We start from the raw sequence: 22,333 nt of genomic DNA, 5'->3' as shown, positions 1-22,333 counted from the left end.
TGGCTCCACCAGTCCGTGCGTCCGCCGTCCGTGCGTCCGTCCGTCCGTCTGTCCGTCCTCCGAGTTTGTTAACAGCTAATCTCTGGCGCCGTTGGCCCGGTCGCTGCCAAAATGAGCACACACACTCCCTGGATGCCAATTCAGAACCTCTGCCCCACATTTTTCAAATGGCCCTGTTCTAGCGCCACCATGAGGCCGATGTTTGCAAAACACATTTCTGTACACTCCTCCTACAGATTTTGTGCGAAAATCACGCAAATCGGTAGACAGTATCTCTACAGTCATGTGATCAACATGGATCTGTCTGATTGTCCATATTCCATCCTGATTGGTTGAGATTGGCTTTCAAAGTTTGTAAGATTGGTCCATTTTGGACAAAATGCCTCAAATCACAAACGCAGAGTGCAATTAACATGAAATCGCGTACACACGTTCCCACTAGGCCGAGGAAGAAATGCCACTTCAAATTTTGGCCTCATGGTGGCGCTATAACAGGCCGATTCGTGGTTTTACCTATAACTCCACCAATCAGTTTTAAACTTTGCAAGCGCACTCCCTATGGACAGGTTTCTGGTCCACGTTACACTGATAAAACTAGATGCGTGCGCAGGGCTATGGCGCAGGGTCCGTACCAAAATTAGCCAATGAAACCAGCGCTCCCTAAAACAACAGGTTTGGGGATTGGACGGAATTGATTACATGATACAGTCAGCTGTGCATTTAGTCTCAATGTTTGTAAACAAGAAACCCATCTATAGGCCAAGGAAAAACCCTTTCCTTGCATTTTTCGCATCAGCCTTTTATAGCACCACCAGGAGGCCAACTTATGTAAGACACATTTTGGGATATTACTCCTTCAGATTTTACCCCAAATTAACACAAATCATTACACAGTATCTCTACAGTCATATCTCATATGATCAAGACCAGTGTTGCCGTGGTCTTGGGTCGCGCGCCCCCGGCGACCCATATCTTTTTTCAGCCGGGGTTTGTTTTAACTCACTTACTGCCAATTAAAAATGCCCTCGAGTGGCATTAGTGCCAGCCCTCTCCATAGACTTCCATGTAATTTGTAGTGCACAGATCATGCACACCCATGCACAGATCATGCACCATGTTTGTGCAGGCTGTTCACAGCTTTCAAACAAAAAAAAAAGATTGGAATTCCGTTCAGGCATTCTTGAGATAATAGCCATTATGTTTTCCTAAAATGTAAACAAAGATGGCTGCCATGTTTGATAGATGGGGTTGCTATGGGGGTTAAACATGCAATTTCGCGATTTCTATCATGCCTACTACATTTTTTGGGGTCCAAAGAATTTTTTTGTTTTTTTTCTAAGTAAAAGTCGCCCAAAGTCGCTTGGCAGGGAAGCCCATAGTGAGAAAGTTGCTCTAAAAGTCGCCTGGCACTGTATGAGTTAACAAAGAAACGAGCCTATATGCATATCAATAGACCTGTATAGTAGGTGTTGAGCGACTTTGCGACCCCCCAAACATTGAATCACCACTTCACCACTGATCAAGACAGATCTGTCCCATATTAAATATTCCATCCTGATTGGCTAAGATTGGCCTCCAAACTTTGCAGGATTGATCTGTTTCGAACAAAATGCCTCAAATCAAACACAGCGTGCAATTGTAATGAAATTGTGCACGCACATTCGCTAAAGGCCAAGGAAGACATTACACTACAAAATGTTCAAATCAGCCTCATGGTGGCGCCATGAAAGGTCTAAGATTGGTGAAGAACACATGCCACCCTTTTTACATTGGCCTATTATAGCACCACCAGGACGCCTGGCCTGGTAGAGACCTGTGCTCGGAAGAGCACTGCTTCTATAGTTTCATTTATTTTTGGAGCTGTGTGGAACAGAGCTCCGCTATAGGCAGCAATGTGTGTCCTCACCGTCAAGTGAGAACTGTCCTCACCGTCAAGTGAGAACTGTGCCGTTGAGTTTGAACAGGACCTATTGTGACCACACGAGGGCGCTGTTGTTCAGGCCAGGCCAGACACCCACACACACACACACACACACACACACACACACACACACACACACACACACACACACACACACAGCTCCACTTCGAACAGAGGTTCGATTTTTAATAATTATTTGGGGAAACGGAAAAAATGAAATACAAAAAAAAAAATAATAATAATAATATCGCTCACGTATTAGGAGGGTAATATGAGTCACCAGAAAAATAATGGGTGTTTTTAATAAATCTATCAAGGTTAAAATGAAGTTTGAAGTTAAAATAGGTGTGTGTGGGGTAACCTCGCCCACCAGGCTTTCTGAGAGAAAGCCTGGTGTTCGTTCACAACAGGCCGTTTGGTTTCCGCCTAAAGTGCGGAAACCACTAGAAGAAGCGGCGTCGCTTTAATTTGGTTCCCTCCGTTTGTTTCCCCAATCCCTTTTAAAATGCTGGAGTAGCCTAGTGTAGTCTTGCCAGTCGCTAACAGTTGGACTAAAAGATGCATATACCAAACAATTTTTTCAAAAGCAAAACTACACCGCATCATTGACTTTATTAGGTAGGCCCTAAAAGTATGTCCTTGAGCGCAGGGGAATATTTTGGGTTAAAACTGATTCCGGTGGATAGTTCCGGCCAAATTGTAGTCCTTTGAGTACTACATGTTTTGTGGTTTCCGCTCCAGACCGGTTACAAGCCCGAAAAGTGAAGTGATCCCAGACTAGTGTGGGGAGAGGCCCTGGGCCTGGTAACATTTACATCAATATCTAAATATTGAATCAAGCAAATTATTGAAAGTGAAATATCCCTTTAAAGTTATACCATGTAACTTTTTTTATAAAACAAATCTTAAAATTGTCCTAACTGTTAAATCGCTAAAGTTTTAGAACCCCTACTCTGTTATTTTCAGCTTCTGAAGCCTTCTCTTTATATGTTTTCTATGAGTTGTGAGGGGGGGAGAATTTCCCGGCAAAATGATGTCATCTCCCACATGATACACTACCGGCCAATCACAGCGCCGATCATACACCACCGGCCAATCACAGCGAGTCTTGCTGTCTCTAAAGGAAGTAGCTTCCCTCAGCAACTGTGTTTACATTGGTGAAGGAATCTTGCTTGCTACTCCCTCAATCCTGGTCTAAAAATGATGGGAGACGGCTCTACGGAATCGTATCGGCGAGGCGGAGGTGCTCGCGACGGCCGCGGGGGTCTCCGGCCGAAAACTACTTCTTAAAGGTCAAGGATGTTCACGACCACAACACCAGAGGCAGCTCCACTAATCATCATCAACGTAGATTTAACACTAAACAAGGCTCTAACTCGTTCTCCTGCTACACCATCAACATGTGGAACGCCCTTCCTCAAGCCCTAAAGGAGAGCAAATCCCTAGCCTCCTTCAAAATTGGTATGAAAAGTCACCTTCAGACAGCTGCTACCCGTGACTTGTAAATAGACTAAGCCCCCATGCCCCCCCCCCCTTTTTTATTATTCTTTTTTCTGCCTTTGTATTTGATGTTATGCTTTTGAAACTGATATTATCCTAGATAAAGTACTATGTTCTATCCGTCTGTCTTTCAATGTTATATGAGATACTTAAAGTGTGGTTCCTGTGGAAATAAGCCTCGGCTTTCTAGGATCTCCTTTTAGTTGACCTTGTACCAGTGATTTGTACTGTCATGAAACTGTACTTTTTTCTATTGCAAACTTCTAATAAATTCTTCAATCAATCAATCAATCAAAAAAGCAATACCGCTACTGACCACTAGTTGAGCAGCTTCCACAGTACAGCTTTAAGGTAGGCTACCAAAAGTAAAAGTAGGCTACTCATTATGCAGAAAGTGCCATTTCACAAGTTTTCAAATGTGTAAAATGTCTATATTTTTTTTGAAAATAGCAGATCTTCAAGTTCTTATGTAGATCATCTATTCTCAAATGGCCGAAATGTATATAGGGCTGAAATGGTTAATGTATGTTTTGTAATAATAGTCTTTATTAATAGTCTTAATAGTCATTAATTTGAAAACTCACGTTTTCAAATAAATGTAGTGGAGCAAAAGTACAACATTTGCCTCTGTTGTAGTGGAGTAGAAGTAAAACAGTACTGTACTTGGGAGACGATGGAAGATGGAATAAAGTCGACAAGTACTATATTAGTCTGGTTGCCCCTGCATGGGCAACCACACTAATGATGTATGACCCCAGAGTTGGGCAAGGGTTTCAGCTGATCCAAGCCCCATAAGCCCTATTCACGGCCCGCCCATTCAGCAAATTTCTCAGCAATTTCCTGGTGCTGACGTCAATTTAGAAGGGGAACTATAACAGAAATTGCTGGAGTTAAAGCCAACAAATCATTATTTCAAACGGTAAACGCTTTGTGCCTTTTACTATCTTGTGTTCTTGATCATGCTAGCCGTATTTTATACTGTACTATTCGGAAATTGCATTAAATTAGCGATTTCTGTGTTAACTCTATAGGCTTAGCAGGGTTTTACCCCTTCAAAACGTGACTTCAGCACCGGGGGGATGCTGAGTGGGCGGGCCGTGAATAGGGCTCATTGACTGTCATAAAAAATAAATATTTCAAGTCATAAATTTACTTGACGTTGGTCATTGGTCCAATACAAATAAACAAGAAATTACAATAAAACGACAACCAATAAATAAAGTGATAATTGATCATGGAAGACAATGTATTTATTTTTGACACAAGAAGAGGTAGTCTAGTCTATTGTCATTTGACAAATGGACAGAAAGTCATACAACAGCTCAGTCAATATGTGATCTCATTCAGTATGGTTCATAAATGTGCATTCATGATAATTGGTAGCTATACACCAAATGATTCCCAATCAATAATAGGCTGCTGCTGTACATCACATTGGCTGAAACAATCAATCATATCACCAACTTGACCTATGGTTCCTGAGACGCACACACACACACACACACACACACACACACACACACACACACACACACACACACACACACACACACACACACACACACACACACACACATGATCAAACAGTCATACAGGACTTTTAAGGAGGTGTCAGTTTGATTGAAATTTAAGTTCCCAGTAAACTGTCCCAATGGTCACTGGCTTCATGATAATACGTATTCACACACTGTTCTCTTATTCAATATCTTTTGGTAGAAAAAAGAATATTGCTGTGATACCACACTCTCTGTATTCACCTGATCTCGTAATTTTCTTTCAATTACCCAAAATCTAAATTAAGCTCAAGAGGAAAGAGATTTGATGGAATTCCAATGAACCATAATTATGTGTGACGGCAGATCTACAGTTGAAGACAGAGAATTGCTTCCGACAGTGGCAGGACATTTGCATAAATGCATATAATTTGAAGGGACAAATAGAATGCTTCCTTAACCACACCGTCCCTTATTCTCCTGTGAACATTATTATGTGAAAATAGCTGATTTACTTTACAAGCTCAGGTTGTGATAGGCTATTTTCGCTGAAGAGATTTGGTGGAGAGGGAAAAAGGAGTGGACCAAGTACAGTACAGTGGTGGACTCCATATCTCTTCACTGCATCGGCGAGCTCTTGGTGGGTATCATTATTCTGGAATCCATGCTTCTAATCAAAGGTACTGAGGAGAGACAGATAGAAACATGCTGTCAGAAACATGCTGTCCTTAGCATTTGAAGCATTCAAAAGTGAAAAAAATCAAGAAAAACCTTAAATTAGTAATTTTATGTTTTTCTTGTATTTTTTTCATGTATTTAAAATTACACATAATTTTATAGATTTATTTGATGATTCTCCTGTGTTTATGACACGGGAGGTCCTCATACATGCACTCAAGGCAATACAGGAACTGAATACCAAAACACTCATATCAAAACACAGTCGCCCTGGGCTCTCATCCACCGTCCTCGGAACGGCACCTGGTATTCCTAATCTTAACCTCAGTAAAACTATGCCTCACCCAAATCCTATTTCTATCCTTATCCTCAGTAAAACAAATCCAAGATTAAAAAAAACACGCCACTGAGCTGACCGCTCAGTGGCTGACCGCGTGTGGTCGGTGGAAAATAAATGAGGGCAAGCGTGTTTTGAGGCGAGCATTCCGGTTACCCAGGAATTAGAATCAACACGACTGCTCTACCTAGACCTCTAGCACCACTCAGACTTTGTGAACAAACTGACTTAACCATTCAAACCCTTTATAGTTTGTTGTACATCAAATAGCGTAAATAGAAGATCTACAACATCACTACACAGCACAATGTTTTTACTGAATATTTGTTTGTATGTTTGGCAATTATGACATGCCCAGGGTAGGGACAATGAGAAGGGTGGATTGTCACAAAACTAGAGGTTAACTATGTAAGCCCGGTTCTTTTACCTCTGTGAGTGAGACAATCACTATGGGATATCACGCCTGGGGCTCTCACGAGGAGAGGGACAAATAACCTGGTGGGAAAGACTAGTAAGACTCCCTAATCGGGAGATAAGCGACATATGTCTGCAAAAAGCAACCTCATAGAATAGAAGGCAATCATAGCCTATCAGGAGGGAATATGGGAAATGGTACAGATGCATGTTGCTGACATGAGTTGCGAGATTGTGTGTACCACTTTGCGTGATTTTTAGGCAAAATGTGTAGGAGCAGTGTCCATTAATGTAAGCAGCCTCATAGCGGCGCTAGGACAAATCAGAGGTGGAGGTTGTGATTTGCCAGCCAAGGAGTGTGTGTGAAAAGTTTGGCATGGACAAGAGCAACGGTGCCGGAGATAAGAGTAGGGCCAAAAGTGTAACGTGACGTGACGGACAAATGGAGAGACTGACTGACAGACAGCCGGTGGAGGTTTTCATAGTAACTGCGACCTGACGGTCTTGAGTCAAAGGTCAAGGTCAAAGGTCAAAATGCAGAACAGATAGGTAGAGACTCAAGGTAAATAGGAGGTAGGGACATCACGTGACAACGGGGATATGCCATGTCCAGCCATGGAGCTCACCATGGGTGCCAGTATCGACAGAAACGATTATTATTTACTGTTATTATTATTATTTAATTATGCACTATGCACATCGAAAAACAAGTGATTGTAAAAATACCTCTGATATATTTTATTCTATATTCCTGAACAGATTATATGACAAAGATCTCAGTCGTTCATAAATAGTGTTTCTTCCAGGTTTGTTCATGAGCTGATGTAGCCGGCTCCATCATTCTGGCACCCATGGGAGCGTCATGGCCGGTCCCAGCGGTCACGTGTTTCCCTTCCTTATATTTTAACTTCCTTGAACCAGCTTCAAGGGTTGGCCAATCAGGGTTGTATGCTTGGGTCACGTGGTTTGGGGCTTGCGTCACTAGGCTTTAGCCCGCCCCCCAGAAATGAAAGCTCTTCCTGAAATCCCAGACTCTCTTCCCAAAACGAAGTGTGTGATAGAGGCTGGCAACACCAGGCAACTCGGTGCAATCTTTCTGGTTAATGGCATGCGAGATCCGATTTGGGATGATAAAAGGTTGCATTGAAACCAATTGAATTGAGTGTAACTGAGGTTTATGTACAATACATGATTAGACAAGTTGTTTGCTTGGCTGACTTTCACTTGGGAGGCTCTGTAGGTGTGGTGGTGAGGTGAGAATAACAGTACCTGTGCTATACACGTTGGAGGCCCATCCTTCCTTTAGCCACGCCAACTTCCTGGTGTCCTCTCGGGACTGGAGGCTTTCGTAAGCTTTATAGAAAAAGCAACACAAATATTATGCAAAATAATTATCTCTACGCACACACGCATGCACACATGCATGCACACACACACACACACACACACACACACACACACACACACACACACACACACACACACACACACACACACACACACACACACACACACACACACAGGTATACTCACCCCAAAGGTGATGAACAACGTACAGTTCACCAATCTGAGAAAAGAAGCCGCCCACTGCTTCTTGATTCTCTTGTCTGTGTTTGATGGCTCTCGCCCTGTTAACAGTAAAACAAACAAATACAGGCATGCATATTATGAACATTATTGCTAAAGTGCAAATATATCTTCAGTAGCTACCTGTCATCCCTATTATAGGCTCAACATAGATGGGCTGTGAGCTTGTAAATCTGCTATTTTCACAATTCAAGGTAGGATGAAGTACTGGTAGTGTTGTCCATGGCTCCATATAAATGGAGCTTTTTTAAAGACCCCATCTCCCTCTGCTGGCTATTGTCTGTATTACCTAGTTGTTGTAGATGTATGTATTTGAGTCCTGTTGGTCTCAACACTACAGTTGAGACTCAAGTGTAGTGTTATGCTTAAAGGGCTTTGAAAAACTAGGCTGATTTTGTTTGTTTTCCTGTACATGTTAAAAACAATATATTGTTAAAAAATGGCAAGCTAGTAAGCAATGTAACTGCAGCTATTACATTTTATAATAGTGTTTACGTGCCAATAAAAGCCCAAGCCCAATAAACGAAGCAAAAGGATAATAATATTTAGATTTAGGTGTGCCCAGCTGTGGGTGTCATTATAAATTGTATTAGCTGCAGTTGCTGTATTAGCTGCTTACAAGTACAACACAGTGTGCTATAAGGTCAACCTTAGGGTCTGGTCAGGTCACACATGCCGTATCATAGCCAACGCAAGCCGAGACTCAAGACGTGTCCATTTGTTATCTTGCAAGGCTGTGGGTCAGTGCTAGCATGATAGTCCCCCTGTGTAGTTTGTTTGACTTATGTTGGCTCACTGAGTGAAAACTACAAGCGAAAAGGCTGCCAAGTGAGGTCAATGCACAGTGCTGTTGGTTGGCGTCCAGTCAAAGTTCACCAACATTGAACATCACACACAACACCACCAAAGCACCGCATCTGAATGCTCTGCCCCTTTCTCCCCTATATTAGAGCAGTGGTGGCTGAGTGGTTAGTGTCCACACCTAGGACTCCAGAGGTCACAGGTACGATTCCCCACTCCAGCTACCACTGCTCCCCTTCCCCCTTGCGCTCCTTGTGGGCATCACTGGGTTGAGTTCAGCTGTGTCAAAGCTGATAAAGAAAGCTGCTGGGTTGGGCTGCGATATCTGAATTTCCCCTGCGTAGGTATTCATTATCATTATATTAGAAGTGTGTGGGGAAGTGCCACTCTGCAAGCACCTGAACTGCATGTATACAGGGCCCTTATGCAGCCTGCTATGTTTTTACACTGTTGTAGATTAGACCCTGAACCGGAAAACAAACTTCAAAATCAGCATAGGGTTTCGTCCACCTTTAATTCACACATTGACACACAATGGTGTTGTGTGCCCAAAATAGCTGATCTAGCTCACAAGGTGTCGCATGCATGCGTTGTGAGTGTGTAGACCAGCTATCAGAAAGCCACACACCACCATATGACAAGACCCAACAGCTTTTCGGTTGTTGGGTCGTCACACCACGTTATGTCGAAGCATGTTCCCTGTAGTCAAAAAAGTGTTTCTGATGCATACCAGTGATTGCCCCATTCAATCATGGTTCCTGGCTGCAACAGAGAAAAGGGAAGATGAAAACATTGAATACAAAAGAATGAATTGCATCACTTCAGGTACACTAACAAAACTTTGACTAAGAACACTTGGCATGGATGAATCAGCAAAACACGAAACGTACCACACAGCTGAGCACAGACAATAGAGCCCCTATGATTTGAACCATGGCAGTAAAACCAGTTTAGGAGTACTCAACAGTGATGGAAGAAACAGTGATGCAAGAACTCACATGTTTTACTTAAGTAAAAGTATAAATACTGCAATGTAGTTATACTCTGTTACAAGTACAGAAAGTCCCGTAATAAAGTGTCGGTATCAAAATATACTTAAAGTATCAAAATTAAAAGTATTAAAAGTACAGAATGTATTCAAAATATTTTTAAAGTAGCCGATCTACAAGCTCCTAATGTGCCACATGGTGACACATTATGAGCTTGTAGATCTGCTATTTTCAATTGGCCAAAATATAGGGTTGAAGCGGTTAGTGTGTTTTGTATTAATAATCAACATCTACATATAGTAACTAAAGCTTTCATATGATTGTAGTGGAGTAAAAATGTAAATATTTTCCTCTGAGATGTTGTGGAGTAGAAGTAAAAGTATTGACAATTGACAAAGAAAAATACCAAAAAATTGTGCTTTGAGTATGTGTACTTAGCCTACTTTACACCAGTGGTTCTCAATATTTTCATGCTGCGACCCCCAAAATAATCAAACCTTTGTGTCCAGAGGTTACCTTGAGTTTGTATGAGCGCATTTCATAGATATTGGGCCCGGGTCTGGGCAAGGGTTCATTCCAGAAGCTGAACTCTAGAAGAAGCTGGTTCTGTCTGGAAATCAACATCTTAGCCCTCTCTTTACGAAACTCCAAATATTCCTTCAGAAAGGAAGAGAGAAATGTTTTAATACAGTAGCCTACATAAAGCTAAAAAAGTGATCCCTAAATATGGCCATTAGGCTACAGCTTCTTGTTTGTATTGCATATTATGTGCTTTTAATTCATCTTGATTTGGAATGGACAACTTTATACCTTGTTATTGTTCAGTTTGTTCAGGCACTCAGTCAAGGCTGGGTAGCCCCCTCTGTAGCGCCAAAGGTGCACTGCAAAAAACAAACAGCAGATGTCACTGCTGTACTTTGTAACCAAAATGATAGCCACCCACATAGCCAAAACAACAACAAAACATGATCACTGTTGCTCTTTGGAGTTTCAATATGATGTAATGGTTATTTTTAAAAGTCAGTTAGACTTTTGAGGAAATTCATGATATTGACTGGATTTGGAGTTAGATCAAGGTTCAGGTTAGATTTTAGATTATCATAAAGTAAGTAATGTGGGTCAAAAGCATGTCTCCACAATGTGTGTGCACAACAATACAGAGAAAGCAATGGATATAACTAAGTTAACGCTATAATCCTTTCCCTTGATATACTGTACAATCCAGCACTTAGCACACTTTAAACCACACATGGGCAACATCAGGCCCGGGGGCCGGACCCGGCCCTTTGACCATCTCAATCCGGCCCTCAAAGTCATAAATTCTATAAATTGATTTAACTTGACTCCAACCTTGAGTTCCTATTTATAACATAATCTAATGTGTTTTATCAGTGACCTATGGAGTGGTGCATGTCAGATTAGATACAGTATAAATGTATAGGCTCATTTAAAAGATGATATGGCATTGACGCAGATTCTTTTATGTAACTAATAAACTATAATATCTACATTGTAGGCCAGAATACAGTACAGCTGTCTCGTTGTGAAAGGACCCCATTGTAAAGTAGCCTGGCATGTCTAAAGTCACTTAATTTATCATAGTTAGTAAGGCCCTCTGAAAATAAATGCTGCCCACCCCTGCTCTAGGGCACACATGGGCAACATCAGGCCCGGGGGCCGGACCCGGCCCTTTGACCATTTCAATCCGGCCCTCAAAGTCATAAAAAAAAGAAAAGAATCATTCATTCTATAAATTGATTTAACTTGACTCCAACCTTGAGTTCCTATTTATAACATAATCTAATGTGTTTTATCAGTGACCTATGGAGTGGTGCATGTCAGATAAAATACAGTATAAATGTATAGGCTAATTTAAAAGATGATATGGCATTGACGCAGACTCTTTTATATAACTAATGAACTATAATATCTTTATTGTATAGGCCAGAGTACGGTACAGCTGTCTAGTTGTGAAAGGACCTCATTGTAAAGTAGTCTGGCATGTCTAAAATGTCTAATTTATGCAGTTTTAACATCATTCTTATGTGTTATGTGTTTCAAGTTTCAATTCAATTGTACAATGTGTGGCCCTTCACTTACTTTATCGTAGTCAGTAAGGCCCTCTGAAAATAAATGCTGCCCATCCCTGCTTTAAACTGTATGTGGTCACAAAGGGCCCATGTTTAGGGTTCAAAAAAGGTACAAGAAAATGTGCCATGTAGGATGTCAACATGGTCCACACCTAGAAATGTTGATAGGCAACATATTTGGGAAACTTCCCGTTTCAATGTTTTTGTAGCCTCGGGATCCAGGCATTTCAATGTTTTTTGCCACTTGCAGAAACATACATGTTTTCTCTGGCAACCCTAGTCCTTACCAGCTTGGTCTTGCTCTCCATACCAGGTATTCCAGCTTCCTACCACCTCACATGGGTATTCCTGGTCAATATGAAGCTTGTTTTGCACCTCTGCCCTGAGTTCAACAGAATGGGTGAAAAAACAACAACACTGTAGAAAGCTCGTAATACCTTGCCATATGATGGTGTCACATAGCGAAAATAAATCTACAAGGTGCTATCTTCGCCATTAAAAAAAGAATCATCTAATCATCTAAAATGACATGTTCAAAAGGGATGAAAGATTGACAGGGGCTAAATAACAGATTTTCAGGCTCGAAAACAATTTATTTTAGGCAAGCAACAGTCATACTACAGAATAAAAACTAAGCGTAATCCTGTGTGTTAATTTAACTCTGAAAGTTGAATTAACTCTCAAGATTTTGCAATGGGCTCTACTGTATGCAGACTTCATTAAACTGTCCATTGTATTCTCTGTAAAACCACTTTGGCTGAGAGCTAGAGCAAAGTATGGAGAAGGAGAATGCAGTCTGTATAGAAAGCACTGCACTGTAAAAACAACATAAATGTTGTGTACTTACTCCAGACTGTTATATGCTTCCAAACATTCCGGTTTGACATTGTGAACTGAAAGACAGAGAGCAAAATGACAAACAAAATATGCTTCAAAATATAAACAAAAACCTTCAATTTCACACAGGTATACTTTTTGCTTCTAAATGCATTCATTTTCAATAAGCCACTCTGTGTGTGCGTGTGAGTGTGCGCGTGTGCGCGTGTGCGTGTGCGTGTGTGCGTGCGTGTGTGCGTGCGTGCGTGCGTGCGTGCGTGCGTGCGTGTGTGCGTGTGTGTGTGTGTGTGTGTGTGTGTGTGTGTGTGTGTCATATGGTGTTATGTATTCTGTAAACATCAAACTACTGTATACATCGTATGAGATGTTACATGCCACAGTTCACAGACTAGATACGGTACATTCATGAAGCATTAACATGAGATTACCAATGGGAGCAGTTTGTAGCTGATCCATCCCAGGGCATCCCAGTTTTCTCTGATGTCTCTGGGGCCAGTATATATTATATTATCATAATAACACATTGAATTATGATAATAACACATTACATTATGAAAGAACACATTACAGTATGATAAGAACACATTACAGTATGATAATGACTTCATTGTTTACCAGTGACAAACTGAATGCCGCACAGAGGCTGGGATAACGTTTTTCAGTTGAATCTAATCGAACATACACAGTCAAATCCTAAAGTCAATTTATCCATACCATTCTTACGGGTCCATTTGGTTGCATTTGAACATTCTCACAGTTACAAAAGGACAAATGTACACTGAGGGTTTTTACTGTGTATGACAGGCTTGACCCCATCTAATCACTCTGTTCAAAGTAAAATGTGTGTTCACAGGCTGTCCCCTCAGTCAAATCATTTATCAGTCCAAAAAGTTGTTATTTGCATAGTGAAGTTTTTGCAATGTTTTTCATGCTGAATAAATTATTCATTGAAAAATTATGATCACATCCCTTGTAAACTATAACCCTTTAATTCTACTTGTGTATTTAGGACAATATCCAGTAGCCATTGTTCTCAACGTTACGAATCTGAAAAGGCTGGTCTCTGCATGATAATCAAATCAATTAGATGACAAATGTCTGTATCTATTAGTCAACTAAGCATTTCTTTAGTCAATGACAGCACTAATTGTGTTCTGTTTACTTTCCCTTTAGCAGTAAAATCCTCTGTGTCATTTGTTACTTTTAGAGAGTTTTGGGGAATGACCGATCCTTGTTCAAGTCCCAAAGTTTGGGCTTAATCCTCTTTACATCGGTATAGGCCGATACTCGCCTTGCTGCCTGCCATCAGTGTATCAACAAATAAGATGACATCACCAATTCAGTGGCCGATGTTTATCTCTTGTTTCATACATCTAGATAGATACAGTAGATAGATAGATTTTTATTATAGTGTCCTGCACCACATGATGCCCACAATTGCCCAGCCCGCCCGGGCTTACAAGACACTCACAAAATATACATGATTGAATTTGAGCTCATTATAAGATAGTGTGATGAAGGTTTTAAAACAGATTTAAAACAGTAATTTCTTAATAATGAAGATGTGTTTGTGACACTGACACAAAAGGGGGAATAAATAAGAAAAGAATAAATAAAATAATATTTATTATCATTGGCTGTTGGCCAAATTTTTATTTTAAACATCAGTATCGGCCCAGAATATCCCAATCGGTGCATCCATATATCCTGCGCGACACCTCAGTAAATGTATGTTCAGTCATGGCTCTAGCACACAGTTCCCAGCGTGGGCTTCGGGGACCACAGGTGGAACAAGGTGGAGTTAAATAAACACAGAGAATTTACAGGGTAGATTACGATCCCAGATATGAAATTAGAAAATAATTTCAAATGGGGGTCAGTGGCCTTTAATGCAAATCAAACTGGGGTCCTCAAAGTGAAAAAGAAACACTTGCTACTGGAGAAGAAGGACATGTGTGCCTACATTGTATTTTGTACAGGTTGCTGGTCTCCCTCTTTGACAGCAGGTTGGAGTGGGCATCTGTCCTGGCATCCACTTTGTGAACAAACAGGGAGCGAAACCAGCCCCTGTCACCGCTCTCTGAAAGCCTCCTACACAAACATGACACAAACAAAGTTGCACTCCAGGCTGAAGGCTAGATAGATAGATAGATACCTTTATTATCCCAAGGCAGCCATGCATAGACAATTCATTGGTTGCAACCTGGCGTTGTGGCATGCCTGCCCTATTAGGGGAAGATTCCCCCCAACCCCCCAAAAATGATATATTTTAGAGAATAGCAAACATAGCAACACGATGAGAGCTTCTAGATCAGGGGTCGGCAACCATTGTGCCATGTTTTCATTTTCTTTTTCTTTCTGCCATTTGATTGTCCATATACATAACAACCTTCTTTAGAAATATTTTCTTTCATATCAGGATGTAATGATCATTAGACTCAATAACCCACCTATCTCCCAGACTCCCTCCCCAGTGAGAGTTTGATGAGTGATCAACCTCCCCTGTGCCAGTGTTGGCACCCATGCCTAGGGTTGCCTAGCCCTGTTCTAGATGGTCTCTTTTCACTGAATGTTTTCATTTTTCATGGTTTCAAGGAAAAAAACATGTTATGTTTTGATATGTTAAATTATAATTCAAATATTTATGTTTGGCCCATCATTTGGGGGCCCTCTTGCAATATCCTCACAGCCCATCAGCGGGCCCGGGCCCACAGGTTGGGAATCGCTGCCATATATAGGAGCTGCCACTGTCCGCAGCTTTAGGACAAAGTTCAACTGTCAGGCAAATGATTAGAGTTTGGTAAAGTGTAGGCTAGGCTACACAGTAAAATGCCTATTAAATGTGTAACTTTGAGAGTGTACAAATAACCAAACCGTTAAATCAGCACTCAGGGTTAATTACAATGCACTGGTTCTTATTATAAGGTCATGTAGGCCTACCTATTAGTAGGACATTATTACTTTGTTAAGATATTAGTCACACTGTCCTACAGTCATTCAACAGCTGTTGAAAACACATACCCACACACGCACACATGTGAACAATGAGTGCATGCACTATGAGTCAGCCAGCTGTTGATGACATGCATAGGAATGTTATATTTTTCTCTGCTCTGTGTATGCATTCACGCATGTATGAAGGTATAGGTGTAAAACTTTACCTTGTTGAGACCTTCAGCAGATCCAGGGAACATCTTATAACCCGAGTGTTTTTGACCCACGCAGAACTCGCCGCCATGGTTCTCCTATGATGCAGATGCACTTCTCTTGCTGACTGCTGAGTAGAGGTAAACCCAGAGTTAATGTTTAACACTAACCCCACAGATTAACACGTGGGGATAAGTAAATAAATAAAAAGCTGATTGCAGCAATAAGGGCCAGGTGATCAATTAGACTTGATTAATTGATCAATAGCCTATAGGCGAAGCTACTATTGCAAGGCAGTGATTCTCAAAGTGGGGTGCAGGGACCCCCAGGGATCAGGGCCCACTTGAAAATCTAGAAAGTGTTTGTGGGTGATGTCATGCATTTTCAGAACATGTTTATTTTAATGATCAATCAATCTATTGTGTTCTGGCTTGGATCAAACACGTTTCAAGGTGTTAAGGAAAATAAGACATTATATATTATTGTAAAATTATCATTAAAATCGTTGTGATGTAATAATTCGGGGGCCCACTTGCAATATTCTCACGGCGCCCATATTTTTACACACCAGTAAGACTCCCTAATCGGGAGATAAGCGACCGTCAGGTCTTATGTATACACCACGGGCCGTGGAGTGGAGCAGTATATAGATCGGCTATTTTTGACAATTTTCCCATATTTCTTTCCCAGTGGCGTGGGGGTCCACGGGGGTCCGCCTGGGGCCCGGCGGTGGCTGGGCCCACGGGGACCCCCTGGGTACAGGCCGCGTCTCTCCCGGTTGCTGGGGGGCCGAGTTACTGCCTTTTTAGCGGGCTGCCGCGGTGGGGGTTCGGCGAAGCGGACGCGTGGGTACTGGCCCCGGCTCTCCCGGTCGCTCATAGCCCGAGTTATGGCATTTTATGTGCGCTGCAGTGGCGGGGGTCCTCCATTAGGGGGCGCAACCACTTTTGCATCCGTTCTGGAGCACCAGGAGTCGGTGGTCCCTGGGAATTCCCAGTGAGCAGCCCCGTTGGGGTGGTCATTTTTGCAGTTTTTGGCGCGTCGCCAGGGGGTCCCTGGGGGTCCTGGAGGCTGTGGTTTGGGAGGCAAGGAGTGTGTGTGGAAAGTTTGGCATTGCTAGGGGCAACGGTGGCAGAGATATGAGTAGGGCAAAAGTGTGACGTGACGTGACGTGACGTGACGTGACGTGACGTGACGTGACGTGACGTGACAGACAGACAGATAGACAGACAGACAGACGGACGGACTGACAGCTGGTGGAGGTTTTGATAGTAACTGCGACCTGACGGTCGCAATTAATCCGGGGACCCTGACATGAATGTGATTGATAAACAATGGGCATAGTCAACTCTACACTGTTGAAGAAGTTGGAACTTTACACCTCTACAACTTTTCCACCAACTTCTTCAACAGTGTAGACCAAACTGTTGAAGAAGTTAGTGGAAAATACATTTTTGAAGGTTCATAGCCACGGTGACACCAACATTCACCCAGTGACTATTAAAATGCTGCAATTAGTGTCTAACAAGCAATTAGTCCTATTGGCTGGAAGGAGCACATGCTCTGCTTCAATACTGTACAATCCTGACTATTAATTAGTGGGCTGGCTGCATGGGTATTATGCATACAGAACAACTTCCACATACTTTGAGCTAGAAAAGTGTTCAAACTTTAAAATGTTCAGCTAATAACTGATGTCATGTCATGTTATGTGCATGTATTAAAAAAGAAGAAAAAATATATAGGTCTACTTTAGGAAATATTGTATAACTTTTTATACTTACTTTTGGAGTTGGGAAAAGATCCTTTTTTTGTTGTTTTTGTTGTTGTGGTCTTGCTGCTTAGAATATTAGTTGTCGTTGGATACGATTTTTGTCCACAATGCCATGCTGTATTGATGTTGGTGCCATAGGAGATATAACAGGCAAACTTTGACCAAAATAACAATTCTCCTAGATTCTCTAATTGTAGACTTCTTGTAAATTAAGTAATGCAGATGTTTAACAATTTTACTCTTGAGAGCGTAAAATGAAACCAAATGGCACACTCTCCATCATTTAGCTGGGGACCACCTGGAACCAGCTCAAGGACCACTGGTGGTCCCCGGATCACTGGTTGAAAACCACTGACACTTCATTCAAACTTTAAAATGTTCTTCTAACCTTTGGATTTGGATTGAATGTATTCATATTTTTCGAATAATGTCATACATTTTTAAACCGTTTATCAATTTTCAAGTCTTTGGGGAAAAGTTGAGAATTCCACCTTTTTTGTAGTCCTCAACATACAGTATATACAGTATACAGTCCCTGTCCCTCACCGATGTTGCCCCCGCAACCACATACTACTGCCTAGCAACTACCTGTTTACCCTATCAACATTCTAGCAACCACCTGTTATATGATATCGACCAGCCAACCACCCAAATCTGGGAAAAAAGTATAATAAAATAATAAAATAAAATAAGAAGAAATAGATTAGGGGGGGGATTGCAGGATCTGTCTTGAGAGATTAGCAAACGCCTAACAACGCCCAATCTGATTTGCAGCTGAATTAATTTAAAATGCTTTATCTCTTCAATGTATTCATGTAATGATTCCATTCAAACACAAATTGCACACTTCGAAAGTTACAATATATTGAAATTCAGTTTGTTTTGAATATATTTATGCTTTTAAATCTATATTTTACAAATTGCTGATTCTATATCTACTATTTGCTTTCAGCGAGCCCACACAGTTTCTCGAGCAACAGCTTTTTTTCTAGTTTAGCTCTGACAGTCTACAAATGGAACCACATTGATTGACCCAAAGCCTTCGGGTCAGCGTGGGCCCATTTCTCTTTCAGAGTTAAATTGACACAATGGATTATTCTGCACAGATCTGTGTCTGTTGACCAACTTAATTACTTACTTACTTACTTAAGCCTTTAAATTCCCTACAGACCATGGGCCATTGGTGAAACTCCTGCATCCTCTCCGGTCTTGCGCCCTTTGATCCGGTTGTTGCCATGACAGGCCTTGCGCCTTCATTTCCTGCTCTGTGGTCCTTCTCCAGGTGGCTCTAGGCCTTCCTCTCTTCCATCCTCGTTGCGGGTTCCATGTTAGAGCATGTTTTGTTATTGAACTTTGTCTTCAAAGTGTGTGGCCTATCCAGTTCCTTTTCCTCCTCCTGATTTGGATGTCTATTGTCTCCTGTTTTGTGAGGTCCCACAAGTTGGCGTTGGAGATGGTGTTGGGCCAGTAGATTCCTAGGAGGCGTTGGCAGCGGTTGAGATGAGAAATGTCTGTAGTTTTTTAGTATGTTGGTGGTCGTCTTCCAGTTCCAGGTTTCTGAACTGTAGAGTAGGGTGGATTTAACATTAAAGTAAATTAATTAAAGATGACCAACTGCCTGTACACAAAATGAATTTGGGTGGAAAGGTACAAGCTAGGCCTGGACTAAATACTTTAAAAATCAATGAATCGGTATTTTTTTTCCCCATTATTTCATGAATCAATGCAATTTAGATAACAAATGCAATATGATGAGGAAGCATTACAAAAGTAAATGCTGAACTCAAACAGACATCTTGTTGTCTCCTTTTACTGTTTTGTTTCCCCAACATATCTCATCTATACTTTAACTCTATAGTGGACACTTTAAGTTCAGATTAAAATGTTTAAAGCCTTAAAGTGTAACCACTTTAAACTATCTATAGGCTATGTGTGTGTGTGTGTGTGTGTGTGTGTGTGTGTGTGTGTGTGTGTGTGTGTGTGTGTGTGTGTGTGTGTGTGTGTGTGTGTGTGTGTGTGTGTGCGCGTGTGTGTGTGTGTGTGTCCGTGCGCATGTGCCTACATGTGTGTGTGTGTGTATGTATGTATGTATGTATGTATGTACAGTTCTTACGTATACAGTATACTGTATGTATATATACACTTTTTAAGTTTTACAATAATTTGCTATTTAATTTCACATAAATATGAATGGTGGAATGTTCCGAGCTGATAAGCAGCAGGATGCGCTGCACTGCTGATAACATCATAATAGCAGACTCCTGCTGCAGTTTAACTGTCAATTCTAATATTCTTATTCAAGACACACATGCAAGCATGCACGCAAATACAGTCATGCAGAGAAGCGTCCATGCACGCAAACAGCCTTATGTTGCAAACATGCACATACAGCTTTCCAGTTGATTTATGTTTGGATTAGTGTCCTACTAATGTTAATTTAGTGTAATACAGCATGTGTGCCAGATATTCATTATAGCTTTCAATGGTTAATTTGAGCACACTGGTGCTTGTTATTGTACAATACAATGAGCACATTTTATTTATTCTGTTTATTGTACAGTAAAGAATATTCAATTTCCAAATGACATCATCCGCTGCTGTCAGTAAAAGTATGTCAAAGCTTTCCACTTTCTTTTTTATATTCATGTAGTGCTTTGGTAGCCTACTTTTTAGAACTACGGTAAGCACTTTCACATAATTTAAAAACACCTGCTCAGTGAAATGTTAATCATTCTAATTACACATAATTCTTTTAATGTCAAATTGGAGTTGGGAGTGAAATGATATCTACTTTTCTAGTATGCCAGTGTGTGCCACCACATTAACCCAGACTAATTGAGTACGTGAGACGAATAACAGTCCATATTTGATTTTTTTTAATATAGATATTTTTTGATTTACCAGACCGTAAACCACAAACTAGTCATTTTTAATCTGTTAAATTGTTAATGCAATACCCCCTATTTTGTTCAATTGTCTGTTTTAATGTTATCTGCTCCCTTTATCTGCTGAATATTGCTTGTACGGACTTATACTGTTGTTCCACAAACTGTTGGAGATATACTGTTTTTCCACAGTATTATGTCTTATAATTCCTATACGAGTTAAGTAAAAAAAGGTAATTCAACAAAGTAAGGTGGGGGGGGGGGGGGGGAGTGCATTAAGATTTTAACAGATTAAAAACTTCTAGTTTGTGGTTTACAGTCTGGTAAATCAAAAAAATATCTATATTCAAAAATCTTAAATATGGACGTCTGTTTTTTTGTCTCAATTGTCATGTTTGTAGACCCATTCCTGGACCATTTACTAAACACTGGGTCGGGACCCATTTGTGGGTCGCGGAATTTTTTTTGTGTGTCCCTTATTTTTACATTTTGTTTTTAATTACCAGTTATTTCAAAACATTAAAAATGTTCATGATTTGTTCCTTGACCTATTGGGAATGTGCGGGCAACAATTGCACAGAGAATCGCAAGCTGCGTTTATGATTTGAGGCATTTTGTTCAAAACGGAGCAGTCCTGCAAACTTTGGAAGCCAAGCCAGGATGGAATATGAAATATCGGACAGATCAGTCTTGATCACATGACTATGGAGATACTGTACTGATTTGCATGATGTTAGGAACAAATCTGAAGGAGTAATATACAAAGCAGATCTGAAAAATGCAGGGCAAAGGTTTTTCCTGGGCCTCTAGGCAGTGCGCATAAAAGGTTTTACACTGATCAGTGGAGTTACTGGTAAAAACACAAATCAGCCTGTTAAGCGCCACCATGAGGCTGAAGTGGGAACAGCATTTCACGGAAATCGCACTCTGTGTTCATGATTTGAGACATTTTGTTCAAAAGGACTCTTGCAAACTTTGGAAGCCAATCTTAGCCAATCAGGACGGAATATGAAGAATCTGAAACACCAGTTTAATGACTATAGAGATTCTGTGTACCGATTTGCATGACTTTTGGACAAAATCTGTTGGAGTACTGTCCAAAAATGTGTTTTGCACAAATCCGCCTCCTGGTGGCGCTATAACAGGCCCACGTAAAAAAGATTGGGGCCTGGGAGTGTGCGTGCACAGTTTTGCTGCCATCGTGCCAACGGTGACGGAGACACGGAGGACACGTACACACGCATGCACGCACGCACACACACACACGTGTGGTTAACACAAACACTGGAGTTATTTGGGGTGAAATGGGAGAGGGATTATGTCCTATCAACCCCCTTGTTGGTTGGTCAGGCCACCTGTTCCGCAGGACAGGTTCTGGGGGAGATAGCGGGAAACTCTGTGCATGTGGTGACGCTCTCCTGCCGTAACTCCTCACTGCAGGTGAAAAGAGGTTACTGGCTGACTCCATGTACACCAAAGGAGACATGTGGTTATCTACAGCCTTCAGAGCATCTAGAGTCTCATGGACCACCAGAGTACACATTGGGAATTGATGATTATTAAATTGGGGAGAAAGTTTCCAGACACACACACACATACACACGCACACGCGTGCGCACACACACACACACACACACACACACACGCACGCACGCGCACACACACGCACGCACGCACGCACGCACGCACGCACTCACACACACACGCACAGATAGATTAATAGGTAGGAAACATAATGTATTTGAAAATATAACAAACTGTTGTATATGACTACTGTCAGATATTTCAAGGAAATATAGTTTTTCCCCAAGTGCACAAGGTTCTACTACTGTACTGCGTACAACGTACCGCAAGACATTTTTCTTTTTTGTGGTTGTTGA

The 22,333-nt window shown here is 41.3% G+C and overlaps 1 protein-coding gene across 1 annotated transcript; it reads right to left on the bottom strand.

The window, feature by feature from the left end:
- Window positions 1–4,682: 4,682 nt before the first annotated feature.
- On the bottom strand, window positions 4,683–15,912 carry nipsnap1 (nipsnap homolog 1 (C. elegans)). The gene is made up of 10 exons (XM_080739295.1): window positions 15,809–15,912; window positions 14,611–14,738; window positions 12,658–12,703; window positions 12,098–12,192; window positions 10,531–10,601; window positions 10,237–10,377; window positions 9,462–9,493; window positions 7,877–7,971; window positions 7,613–7,696; window positions 4,683–5,597 (listed from the first exon to the last, which is right to left on the bottom strand). The coding sequence occupies exons 1-10, from the start codon at window positions 15,883–15,885 to the stop codon at window positions 5,533–5,535; spliced, it is 834 nt and encodes a 277-aa protein (XP_080595421.1). The 5' UTR covers window positions 15,886–15,912; the 3' UTR covers window positions 4,683–5,532.
- Window positions 15,913–22,333: the final 6,421 nt, after the last annotated feature.

The sequence above is a fragment of the Nannobrachium achirus genome (assembly GCF_963921795.1).
Source record: "Nannobrachium achirus genome assembly, chromosome: 12".
NCBI classification, from domain to species: domain Eukaryota; kingdom Metazoa; phylum Chordata; class Actinopteri; order Myctophiformes; family Myctophidae; genus Nannobrachium; species Nannobrachium achirus.
This window is presented reverse-complemented; position numbering and strand designations above follow the sequence as displayed.